This window comes from Erythrolamprus reginae, chromosome 4 (genome assembly GCF_031021105.1).
Source record: "Erythrolamprus reginae isolate rEryReg1 chromosome 4, rEryReg1.hap1, whole genome shotgun sequence".
Taxonomy (NCBI): domain Eukaryota; kingdom Metazoa; phylum Chordata; class Lepidosauria; order Squamata; family Dipsadidae; genus Erythrolamprus; species Erythrolamprus reginae.
Window position 1 is genome coordinate 101,460,597 of NC_091953.1, and position 13,561 is coordinate 101,474,157.

General features: G+C 39.1%; 1 protein-coding gene across 2 annotated transcripts in view; it reads right to left on the reverse strand.

The window, feature by feature from the left end:
* UXS1 (UDP-glucuronate decarboxylase 1) overlaps positions 1–13,561 on the reverse strand; it is an 82,105-nt gene that overhangs the window by 28,108 nt on the left and 40,436 nt on the right. For both annotated transcript variants that reach the window (XM_070751078.1, XM_070751077.1), the window contains exons 5-6: positions 11,649–11,709; positions 575–755 (exon numbers count right to left, since the gene is read on the reverse strand). In XM_070751078.1, coding sequence (XP_070607179.1) covers positions 575–755; positions 11,649–11,709 — 242 coding nt within the window. The remainder of the gene's footprint in view (positions 1–574; positions 756–11,648; positions 11,710–13,561) is intronic.

Consider the following 13,561-nt stretch of genomic DNA (forward strand, 5'->3'; position numbering starts at 1 on the left):
AAGGTGTGTTTGCTTAGTTTTCTTTAGTTGCACCCAGATTCGGCCTCGAACCTTTGAAAGCTGGGTTAGTTCATAGGCTCCACTCTATAGTGCAGGGAAAGCTGAAACAAAGTGAATGCATTTTGCTGAAGAGCAGAACATCAAAGATATTATTGAAAATTCAAGCCTACGTCCAGTTTAATATCAGATGATTAATTTGCACAGGTGAAAGCTATTTTCCAACTGCAAGTTCTTCTGTATTAAGTTACATGCGCATGTAGGCAAGATACATCTTGAGAAAGCAGATTGAGATAGCCAGAAAAAGCACGTATGAACATTAAGAGGCCATATTCACAGTAACGATAATAAGAAAGCCAGTTCTGCCAGGTTGTCAATTCTTTAAGTCTTCATCCACGGTCACGAACTGAGGATCTTCTTCCAAAATCAGAAAATATACATTCAAGGCCGTTTAAAAAGCCAAAGGAAGAAAAGGCCGCCACCACTCAGCAGAAGAACCAGAAGCTCTTAGGAAGCAATTACATACCCTAACCCTAGCCCCTAACCCTAACCAGCACGTATGTCTCAGGATACTCACCTTCAATGTACAGGGGCTCTACGACATCATGATTAATCAGTTCAAAGTTCTCATGGCCAATCCAGTGTTCCACATTTCTTTTCCTGCCCGTAAAGAAGTTGTCCACAACTGTAACTTCATGGCCATCCATCATTAGTTTGTCAGTAAGATGAGAACCCACAAACCCTGCTCCTCCAGTTATCTGCATTAGGACAGTTTGCATATAAATTTTTCTTCTATTTTAAATGAAAATACCAGACAAAAAGTCCACAAACATTGAATAAAAGAACAACAGCATTCAGATTTTTTTTTTTAGCATCTTAGCATCTGAGAAGCCACATACAAGATTTTCCTTCAGATCAATTAAACAAACCATAGGTACTAATGTTTACAATCTCATCTCACCAAAGAAATTTACATTTAGTTTAGCAAAGAAGCAGGACTTTAGGGTCCAATACAGCAGTGATTTTCAACCTTTTTTGAGCCGCGGCACATTGTTTAGATTTACAAAACCATGGGGCACATTGAGGGGGGGGGGGCGGCTAAAAAAAGTTTGGACAAGAAAATTCTCTCTCTCTCTCTTCCTCCCTTTCGCTCTATTTCTCTCTCCCTCCCTCTTTCTCTCCCTTCCTCTTTTTTTCTCTCTCTCTCCATCCCACTTTCTTTTTCTCTTCCTTCTTTCCTCTTTTTTGCTCTCTTTCTCTCTCCCTCCCTACCTCCCTCTATGTCTTTCTCTCTCCCACCTTCCCTCCCTCCCTCTCTCTTTCTCTTTCTTTCTTTCTCTCTTGCTCTCTCTCTCTTGCTTTCTTTCTCTCTCGTTCTCTTTCTTTTTCTCTCTCTTTCTTTCTTTCTCTCTCTCTTGCTTGCTTGCTTTCTCTCCCTCTTGATCTTTCTTTCTCTCTCTCTCTTTCTCTCTCTCTTGTTTTCTTTCTCTCCCTCTTGCTCTTTCTCTCTCTCTCTTTCTTTCTTTCTCTCTCTCTTGTTTTCTTTCTCTCTCTGAGCTTTGCGGCACACCTGACCATGTCTCACGGCACACTAGTGTGCCTCGGCACACTGGTTGAAAAACACTGCAATACAGTATAGTTGCATACGGTGTAGGCTATATTTCATATCTCATTTTTAATCAAACAGAGGATTTTTGCCACTTTAATATGCAAGTGTTCATGAACAAAAGAGGCATGCAAACCCGGATTGTTCACGGAAGAGCTATAATACCGAGAGGCGGTCCAAAACTGTTGTATCATATCTTCATTAAGAGGCCTCTTCCCACAGCTACTATTTCACAATTAAATAAAGGAATTAAGCAGAACTACATTTTGCACAAAGGCCCTATTTCTCATGGATTTCCTTAAGCCTTCTCATCAATTTTGCACAGATAATGGAGGGAAATTTTAGGTCATCAAGTTTGTCATAGAAATACAAAGATCTTTACTTGGTACCGTTTAGAAATCCTAATTACCCACAACATTCCAAGGACCATAGAAAATAACTGTGCACTACTGAACTTGAAGAAAACAAATAGGCTTCAGTTTAATAGGACAATTTCCTAAGGGTCAACTGTGCAAGAGCCAATTTTTGGTATTTGGCCAAGACAAGCAACAGAGCAGCTGTGAGACTAAAGTGATTGCAGATATTCCAAATAACTAATAATGGAGGAGTCCTGAACATATGCCAACTTGGCTATTCATTCCCTAATTGCTGTCTTTTACAGTGATAAAATGTATTGGGGGAGGGGCAGGAGAAAGAAAATTACATGTGGAGGAAAAAAAGGAATATTTTTGTACTTGAATTTGACAAGTCAGCCCATTTATAAATTATAATTCTCTATTATTTAATATTATTTAATTAAATGGACTGATAAAATAAACAAAAGAAAAAACCCCATAATAATCAATTAAGGATTAAAAATATGTTGTATTTATTTTAAATTACGGTATGTTGAAATTTTATTATGTGCACCCAATACAAGCAATCAATATCAATGTTTGCAACTAAATACATGCTCTTGATGCAGTGCAAGAATTACTGCAACAAGTACAGTAGCACCTCTAGATACGAGTTTAATTCGTTCCAGAACAGAGCTCGTATGTCGATCAACTCGTATCTGGAACAAATGGCTTTAGACTTTGTTTTTCCCCCCGGAGATAACCAGAAGCAAGGATTTTTGCGCCACCTAGTGGAAGCTCGGCTCGTATCCCGAATTTGAGCTCGGGTCTGGAACAGAAATTTCGCTCCCGTCGTGGCTCGTAACTTGGAATACTCGCATGTGGAGCAGCTCGTATCTAGAGGTACTACTGTATCTCCAATCTGGTGCCTTCCAAATAAACTGAGAATTCTCAGCATTATTGCAACCTCAAGGGTTTGTAGGTTTCCCAAAAGCATTGTAGGATATGCCACAAATTGCTCCAGTTAGCAATGTGCAAGTGAAATTCTATTTGCCAACCACAGGATTCAAGGCTCCACATGATCCAAATCATTAATTACTGCCCCATAATGTTCAAAAATTTGACAGTAAGAAAAATGTTCTTTAAAATAAACTCTTATCAAAAGATTCCCGATGCCAGATTAGAAGTGTTCATAAAACTCAGTACAATTTTTAAAAATAACCATACCACAAAAGCTACTAGGTTGATGGGGGAAGTGCATGCAACAGAAAATTATAAAGTGGACTATGAGTTTGTCCACTCTACCTGATTTGATAGGACAGGCAGATGAGGTCCTTGGAGAAAATCAGATGCTTCTCAAAATGATACATCATCCAGCCTCACTGCCACAGAGACTAATGTTCATTAACATATTTTTGCCCAATATTTCAGGAAGAGATTTATGAACCATAAACCATCAATTCATTCATTCATTTGTATAAGTGGTCCTCCCTTAACAAGTTCCTTAATGATTATCCTTAATGATTATTCAAAGAGACTCTCTGGATTTGGTTCTGTCATTAGAATTGGGGTGATCTATAGGCCTCCAGGGCAATCCGAGGAATATGACAACAAGATGGTGGATGAAATTACCCAAATGGCAGTAAAGGGAGATATTGTGGTTATGGGTGATTTCAACATGCCTGATGTTGACTGGAATATCCCCAGTGCCCTTACATGCAAAAGTAAGAATATAGTAGAGGCCTTTACAGGAGCAGCTCTGGCACAGCTGGTTAAGACACCAACTAGAGGGGAGAATATTCTAGATTTAGTTTTTACGAATGGGAATTGGGTTTCAGATGTCAAGGTGGGAGAAAATTTAGGTTGTAGTGACCATCTATGTTTGTGGTTTGATGTAAAAACTCATTGTGAGCAATCCTATAATGCAACCAAAGTATTGGATTTCAGAAAAACAAATATTAATTCAATGGGAGAATATTTAGATAATGAATTAAAGGGGAGGGATAAAATGGCAGGAGCGAGCATCCAGTGGACTGTATTAAAAAAGGCCATCTTAAAAGCCACTGGACTGTATGTAAGACAAATAACTAAAGGTAAAAGGAAGAAGAAACCGCTATGGTTTAGCAATGATGTGAGGGCTATAGTCAATGAAAAAAAGGCTGCCTATAGGAGGTATAAAGAGTCTGGAAGTATAGCTGATAGGGAGGTATATAAAATGAGACAGAAGGAGGCGAAACAGATAATATATGCTGCTAAAGCCTCAAAAGAGGAAGAAATTGCCAAATCTGTAAAGAAGGGGGATAAAACCTTCTTCAGATATATTAATGATAAGAAGAAGAAAAACTGCGGCATCACGAAGCTTAGTACCGGGAATAATACAGTGATCTCTCGGTTAGCGCGGGGGTTACGTTCCAAGACCTCCCGCGCTAACCGATTTCCGCGTTATACTGGATGCGGAAGTAAAAACCACCATCTGCGCATGTGCGCCATTTTTTTCATGGCTGCACATGCGCAGATGGTGGAGTTTGCGTGTGGGCGGCGGGGAAGACCAAGGGAAGATTCCTTCAGCCGCCCAACAGCTGATCTGCTCCGCAGCGCGGAAGCAGCGAGGAGCCGAAGATGGGGTAAAGGCAAAGGGGAAACCCCATCTTCGGCTCCTCGCTGCTGCCGCGCTGCGGAGCGGATCAGGTGTTGGGCGGCTGAAGGAACCTTCCCTTGGTCTTCCCGCCGCCCAGGCAAAAGGGAAACTCCAAGATCGCTTGCCGCTTTGCAGCTTGGAGCCTTGCTTCGCCTCCTTCGCTGCAATAGGCAAGCGGCAAGCGATCTTGAGAAAGAGAGAGAAAGGAGGGCGACTTGCCAGTCCACGCCCCCCTGGATGAACAGCCTCGCATGGCCCCAGCGCCGGGCTCCGCTGTTGCCTCCGCCCCCATTCGGCTCTGCAGCTGAGAGGCCTTCCCGGCAGAGCCCTCCCCAACAGCTCCCGCCGCCAGCGCAAAAAAGAAAAGAAAAAAAATCCCCAAAAGAGGCAGGCACAAAGCGGGGGCACAAGGGGAACTGCCCGGCAGAGGTTGCTTTTTTTCTTCTCGTGGGCAAGTGGAGGGGGGGAGAGAGAAGGGAGGAAGAGAGTGTGAGAGAGGAAGAGAGAGAGAAATGATAGAAAAAAGGGGAGAAAAAAGAGAAATGAGAAAATGATTGAAGCATAGTGACAGGAAAGAAAGAGAAAGAGACAGAGAAGTGACTCTTGGTGATGACGTATGAGGTCATCGGGTGGGAAAAACCGTGGTATAGCAAAAAAACCGCGGACTTATTTTTTAATTAATATTTTTTGAAAAACCGCGTTGCAGCGTTTCGCGCTAATCGAGAACGCGCAAATCGAGGGATCACTGTACATGCATTAATGGGAATAAGGAGATCGCTGACCATTTCAATAGCTACTTCTGTTCAGTTTTCTCAAAAGACACCTTACAAAATAATACTATAGAGGGATATAGCATTGCTTCCAGCTGTACGGATTCAGCTCCAGTGATCTTAGAAGCCGATGTCTTAGAAGAACTTGAACGATTAAAGATAAATAAGGCAATGGGTCCAGATGGCATCCACCCCAGAGTTCTTAAAGAACTCAGATCTGTCCTTGCTACCCCCCTGACTGATTTGTTTAACCAATCCTTGTTAACGGGAGAAGTTCCTGAGGATTGGAGAATGGCCAGTGTTGTGCCTATTCACAAGAAGGGCAGTAGAGAAGAAGCTGGTAACTACAGGCCAGTTAGCTTGACATCAGTTGTAGTTAAAATGATGGAGACTCTACTCAAAGAGGATAAATCAGCACCTAAAAAACAATAACTTATTAGACCCAAATCAGCATGGCTTTACTGAAGGCAAATCATGTCAGACTAATCTCATTGATTTCTTTGACTATGTCACAAAGGTGTTGGATGAAGGTGGTGCCGTGGATATTGCCTACCTGGACTTCAGCAAAGCCTTTGATACGGTTCCACATAAAGAGCTGATAGATAAATTAGTGAAGATTGGACTTAATCCCTGGATAGTTCAATGGATTTGCAGCTGGCTGAAGCGTAGACATCAGAGAGTTATTGTTAATGGCGAGTATTCTGAGCAGAGTCAGGTTACAAGCGGTGTGCCACAAGGATCTGTTCTGGGTCCTATTCTTTTTAATATATTTGTGAGTGACATAGGGGAAGGTTTGGTAGGGAAGGTTTGCCTATTTGCCGATGACTCTAAAGTGTGCAATAGGGTTGATATTCCTGGAGGCGTCTGTAATATGGTAAATGATTTAGCTTTACTAGATAAATGGTCTAAGCAATGGAAACTGCAGTTTAATGTTTCCAAATGTAAAATAATGCACTTGGGGAAAAGGAATCCTCAATCTGAGTATTTTATTGGCAGTTCAGTGTTGGCAAATACTTCAAAAGAAAAGGATTTAGGGATAGTGATTTCTGACAGTCTCAAAATGGGTGAACAGTGCAGTCAGGCGGTAGGGAAAGCAAGTAGGATGCTTGGCTGCATAGCTAGAGGTATAACAAGCAGGAAGAGGGAGATTATGATCCCACTATATAGAATGCTGGTGAGACCACATTTGGAATACTGTGTTCAGTTCTGGAGACCTCACCTACAAAAAGATATTGACAAAATTGAACGGGTCCAAAGACGGGCTACAAGAATGGTGGAAGGTCTTAAGCATAAAACGTATCAGGAAAGACTTAATGAACTCAATCTGTATAGTCTGGAGGACAGAAGGAAAAGGGGGGACATGATCGAAACATTTAAATATATTAAAGGGTTAAATAAGGTCCAGGAGGGAAGTGTTTTTAATAGGAAAATGAACACAAGAACAAGGGGACACAATCTGAAGTTAGTTGGGGGAAAGATCAAAAGCAACATGAGAAAATATTATTTTACTGAAAGAGTAGTAGATCCTTGGAACAAACTTCCAGCAGATGTGGTAGATAAATCCACAGTAACTGAATTTAAACATGCCTGGGATAAACATATATCCATCCTAAGATAAAATACAGAAAATAGTATAAGAGCAGACTAAATAGACCATGAGGTCTTTTTCTGCCGTCAGACTTCTATGTTTCTATGACGGACATTATGACCCGTCTCCAAAATTATGACTGTTGCACGCTCCCCTGGACTCATGTGATCACATTTCTTGCATTTAGGACCATAGGATTTACAACAGGGGTCCCAAAACGTGGCATCTTTAAGACCCGTGGACTTCAACTCTTCAATTCTCGGAGTTGAATCCCACAAATCTTAAAGTTGCCAAGCTTGAAGACCTCTGATTTACAGCATCCAATGGTCACATAATTGCAATTTGTGATATTTTTTGCTGGTTTTCAGTGATTTTTGCCAAAAAACAAACAAAAACCAAGCTCATTGTTGTTCACTTAACGACAACAGTGATTAATCATAAAAACAGTTGTAAAATTGAGTGAGACATGAGCTATCCTGCTTAAAAATCACAACGACTTAGGGTGGAAATCACATCGTCTTTCGTGTGCTATTTGGAACTGATATTTCTTTTTAGAGTTTCTAGAACAATCCTACTGCTCACCTTTAAAACTGAACAAGAGTTTGGGTGTCTTGGCTAAGCAAAATCTCGCCACTGAGCATATTCCTTGGTCTCCAAAATGAACTATTTTAGCACTTTCTTGTTCTTTTTAAATACAGTACTGAGTAAGCATGTTTAACAATGGGATTAGGAAATATTCTTTAAGAGATTCTGTATAAATATAGAAGCATTAACTTGCACAGTTTGAAACCTGTTCCGTTTTACATGCTACTTCCTTTATATTGGATAGCATGAGAACCGTACGTGTGTTTGCCATCTGATGTATGTCTTATATCTAAGCAGGTATTGAACACTACCACAAATGTCTGCATTAACACAATATAATCAATGAAGGAAAACATTTTCACAACTTTCCTTAGGACATTTAAATTATGAAAGTACAGTGTTCCCTCAATTTTCGCGGGGGATGCGTTCCGAGACCGCCCGCGATGCGGAAGTAAATACAGTATTTTGGGCTATGAACAGTATTACAAGCCTTCCCTTAACACTTTAAACCCCTAAATTGCAATTTCCCATTCCCTTAGCAACCATTTAGATTATTACTCACCATGTTTATTTATTAAAGTTTATTTAAAAAAATATTTATTAAAGGCGGACGAACATTTAGTGATGACATATGATGTCATCGGGGCGGGAAAAACCATGGTATATGGAAAAAACCGCGAAGTATTTTTTAATTAAGATTTTTGAAAAAGCGTGGTATAGACTTTTCGCGAAGTTCAAACCCGTGAAAATCGAGGGAACATTGTAATTATCTTTTTGCGAGTAGAGCTTGAGAATAGAACACAAGAGCTCTGCACTTTTTCTTCTGCATAATTATTTCACTGAACTTTGGAAATTGATATTAGGTGTGTATGAAAAGTTAAAAAGATTATATCTTGTATAAATTTGGATTTATACAAGAGATTTGGGATTATGAGAAGGGTTGTGATTATGAAAATGGTTGATTAGATTTAGATTAATTTCTAATTATTAGTTTCTATTAGATGTCTTGTTTAGGATTTGATGTGTGGATTTTATGGAAATTTTAGGTTTATTTATTATATTAAAATAGGTTTAATTGAATTTAATAAAATGTATTAAGTATGCTTAGAATTTTGGGAAATATTTGATTTGTTGAATATATTAAAATAGGTTCAAACAATTTTAATGAATATATTAAGGAAATATTAGTTTGGTTCATTATATTAAAATAAGCTTAATTAGTTTTCTTGGAATGTACAAATAAAACAAATTGAATATAATAAGTAAAATTGGAATTTAAGAATAGAGATATTTTTAAAGAAGTATATTAATAAAGCAAGTTGAATTTAATAAGTAAAATTGGCATATTAGAACAGAAATGGTTTTGAAAGATTCATAAAAATGGAATTAATGAACAATAGAAAAAATGTATGAAATTGGTTATATATTTTTTCTTTTTCTTTTTTCTTTTTTCCTTTTGTAGTATTTTCAATGTTTGTGATTTGATATAGGGGTTTTTAGATTTAAGTAAAATGTGTAAAGAGAAGTAGGAGGCACTGTGGCCTATCAGTTAATTAGAATGTTAGAAATATTGTGTATTTGTCAGTATATATTTGAGGAAACATTAATGAAGAGAGATAATGATGATTGTGATTGCTGGACGACAAGATTAGATAAATAATTTTTTTTTGCAATAAGGAAGAAAAGATCTATAGAGAAATTAATAACTTTGTATTATGATTCTTTTTCCTGGGATTATACAGGAGTTACAATCAGCATTTTATTGTACTGGAAATAGAAGATATTTGACATTGTACTAAAGCGTATGAAGGAAAAAAATAAAAAAAATTGTACTGAAAAAGATTTCTGTTTTAATAGAGATGCAATTTGCTTTAAAGTCAACAGCTGCATGATTCACTACAACAAAGCTGTTCCCATCAACTGGAACTGCTTTGGGTCAGCTCTTCTCCTCAATGACAATGGCTTCTAGAACAGGTCACTAATTCGATTGGCGCTAAAGTTGCCAATTTGGAAGATACTGAAAAGGCACCTGACTGGGTAGCTTTGGAACATGCTGAGGCCTGCCCACAGGGTATCTTGAAGGCCTGAAAGTATTTCAGCCTGTACTGTGGAAAGAGGCTGAGAGGAGTTATTAAGCAGCGAGGGGTAAAACAAGGTGAAGGTTTTGTTGATTAGGGGCCACATTAGATTGTGACACAGATTTAAAGAGTGCTTAGCTGGAACCTTCGTCAAATTTTGGATGGAAATTATTTTATGCAAATTACCATGAGTGATGCAAAGCAATTGGCACAGTCACAGACATAAGGTCATTATTTTCCACAAAAAAGAGAGAAAATACTAGAAATGTTTCCAGAAAGGTTTAATCTCGCATCATTTTAAATTAAATTTAATGGTTGTTTTAATGTAGTATTAATTAATTAATTAATTGGATTCATATTGTTGTTTTGTTTTGTGTATGCTGTGAGTTGCCCCGAGTCCTCGGAGAGGGACGGCATACAAATCCAATTAAATAAATAAAATAAAATAAATTGATGGCAATTATGTATTATTTCTGTATAGCTTACTTTTTAGCTAACATAAATAATATTGTCTGATTTTTTTTAAACAACTGTGAAAGTGGCCACATTAAAAATATGCTGAAATGCATCTGAAGTTGCTCACTTATATGATTCACTGGTAATTTGAAAAGCTAGTGTTCCAGAATATGGAAGATCTCATTAGATGCATCATGCAAGAGGCATTGCTCCAATGAACATAATCACACTGCATTATTCATTGAGAGACTCAGTGAAATTAAAAGTGTCACTTCTCCAAATACCAAATTCAAGCCTGTTATCTTGTTTTTTCCCCCCTTTTTAATACAGAAATGCACATGTCCTATGACTAATCCTTTATGGGATTTTTATTTGTGATTGTTTTCTCTTTTAAGATTATAAAAAGTAGCTTCTAAGAGGTTCTTAACTGCATGGAATATCAACTGAAGCATTGCTCAATCAATTCCCCTTTTCAACAATATTAATTAAAGATTAATCTTCATACATTGTTTCTGGTCTGAACTGCTGTGTTTGGGCCTGGGCCAGACGCTGCTCCCACATATGGGAGAGACGTGGCACAAAGTGAATGCGAAAGCCTGGCTGACAGCCAGGAAGATGTGGCAGACAGCCAGGAAGACGTGGCAGACAGCCAGGAGGACAAGGCCACTGGTACGCAGGATTCAGCAGACAGCCCAGGGGATTTGGCATGCAGTCCCTCAGACAGTCTTTCGTCCCTGGGTTCTTCTGCAGATCAATATATTGATCTGTGTAGCCGAAGAGCTATGCAAAGAAGGGATCGATTGAAGGAGTATTACAAGTCATCATCGTAGCACCTGGGCTGGGTGTGGTTCTTATACTGAGGGCTGGGTATGGTTCCCTTAATGAGGGCTAAAGGGATAAAAGGGAACAAAGGCCCAAGGCAAACTGTGGCTGTTTATCTGTGTTGTTTTGTGGTTCCTGCTCTGAAGTTTCTGTTCTGTGCCGTTGGAGTTTTCAACCCAGCTTTTTCAGACAAGTGGGAGGTAAACCCCCGGAACTTGCTGTTTGCTCCAAAGATTCAAAAGGACTCCTGAAACGTCTTTGCTCATTCCAGGTTGTCTTTGTTTGTTTTTTCCTGTGTTTTTGTATGCGGCTGAAGTAAGCCTTGCACTATTCATTGTTTTCGGACACTAACGACTGTTTTGAGTAACCCTTTTTTGTTTATTTAATACAAGTTTGCTGATTAGCAGAGCACGTGTGTGTTTGATTTCTTTTCCTTGGACTGTTACGCATTGCCTGAGCCCAGTCAGGCAGAACATGAACTGGGCAAACCCTAGAAATCATGAAAGCAGTTAGTTAAGTTGCACTTGATTGGAAACAGCACTGGCATCAGTGGGGCAGCCTGTAGGATGCTCAACAAAGGAACCAAAACAGAAATAAATAGTTGCTCCACCAAACTGCCACAGACATCCAAGCTTGCATAGGCTCAGCAAAAGATTTGACTTGGATCCCTGTTTAATTTTTCATAAAGTAAGACATTTCCAGCTTTGTTTTCAATTAATTTTATTCCAAAAACTGAGAATATTTGATTAGCCTCAAACAAGTGCTGAACTTACCAAAATTCTTTTACGGTCCTTTTCAGATAAGAACTTCACTGGTGGGTACTTCTGAGTAAAACTATGAAGCATTTCAAAATAGAAATATTGAAACAACCCATCAGTAAAAGTTGCAAACATTCTAACGTTCATTAAATATTAGTTTTTCTCCACCAAAGCTCTTCCTTGCTTCCTGTCCTTCATAGTTTTTTTAAAGAAAAATCTGGATTATGAAATCTTTATTTCAGAATTATTAAGAAAGTGTTTAATAAGAAGAATTGTGGTTAATAATCTCCAAAAATGTTTCTAATATGTTTAATGGTTCAAAATATCACTGAAAGTATGTATAGGAAAACTGTTACAAATATTAACCACAGCAAAAGAAATCTGTCTCTAAATAATTATGGCCTTTCACAAGAGAGGAAAAAAGAGTTAATATTTATTTATTTATTTATTTGATTTTTATGCCGCCTTTCTCCTTAGACTCAGGGCGGCTTACAACATGTTAGCAATAGCACTTTTTAACAGAGCTAAGCTATTGCCCCCACAATCCGGGTCCTCATTTTACCCACCTCGGAAGGATGGAAGACTGAGTCAACCTTGAGCCGGTGATGAGATTTGAACCGCTGACCTTCAGATCTACAGTCAGCTTCAGTGGCTGTTTGATAGGGTCAGTGATTCTCTCCACATCCTGCCAGTGTTTACTTATTTTGATTTACCGTAAGTTATTTCTAGGCCATTCCAACCTAATGTTCTTCTATATCAGATCTATTTTAAAATGACAGATTTGACCACATGTCCTATCAGAGGTGAGCTACAAAAGTGGGCTAGTGAGACAGAGGCAAAATTGATATTAAACAGACTCAGTCCTCATGGTTAGCTCCACCTACTATGGAGAACAGGACTTATTTGTGATGGATAGCTCTGTTTGAACTACAGTGGTACCTCGAGATACGAGTTTAATTCGTTCCGGACCTGGGCTCTTAAGTCGAGCAGCTCTTATCTCGAACGACTTTTCCCCATAGGAATTAATGTAAATAATTTTAATTGGTTCCAGCCCTCAAAAAACTCACAAAGTTAGTCTAAATTATGCAGAAAGACATGTTTTTAATGAAGAAATGTACATGTACATATAAATGAATAATGAAGTTTCTTTCACTTAACTTGTAAACTTTCTTAAACTTTTAAATTTACATATGTTCAACTTCTCTGCCACCCAATCCTGTAGGACAGAGGTCCCCAACCCTTTTTGCACCAGGGACCGGCTTTAAGCGATCAAGAGAGGAATGGGTGAATGAATGGACGGAGGGTGGGAAGGAAGGAAGGAAAGAGGGAAGGGACAGGAACAGAGGAAGGAAGCAAGGAAACTTATGAAAGGGGAGAGTAAGAGAGGAATGAGTGAAGGGAGGGAGGGAGGGAGGGAAGAAGGTGGGAAGGAGAAAGAAAAGAAGAAATAGAGGAAGGGAAGGTAAAAGAGAGAAAGAAAAAGAGCAAGAAAGAAAGAAAGAAAGAAAGAAAGAAAGAAAGAAAGAAAGAAAGGGGGAAGGGACAGGAACAGAGGAAGGAAGCAAGGAAACTTATGAAAGGGGAGAGTAAGAGAGGAATGAGTGAAGGGAGGGAGGGAGGGAAGAAGGTGGGAAGGAGAAAGAAAAGAAGAAATAGAGGAAGGGAAGGTAAAAGAGAGAAAGAAAAAGAGCAAGAAAGAAAGCTGCAAGCACACCCCCCCGAGCCCCCCAGGCCGGCTGCAACCTTTTAAAACACGCGCGCCGCTTCGCAGCTGTCTCCTGAAGCCGAACGCGGAAGTTAGCGTTTGGCTTCAGGAGACAGCTCCTTGGCGCTTGTATCTCGAATTTGGGCTTGTAAGTAGAACAAAAATATCTCTCCCCTCCCAGCTCTTATCTCGAGTTGCTCTTAAGTAGAGCAGCTCTTATGTC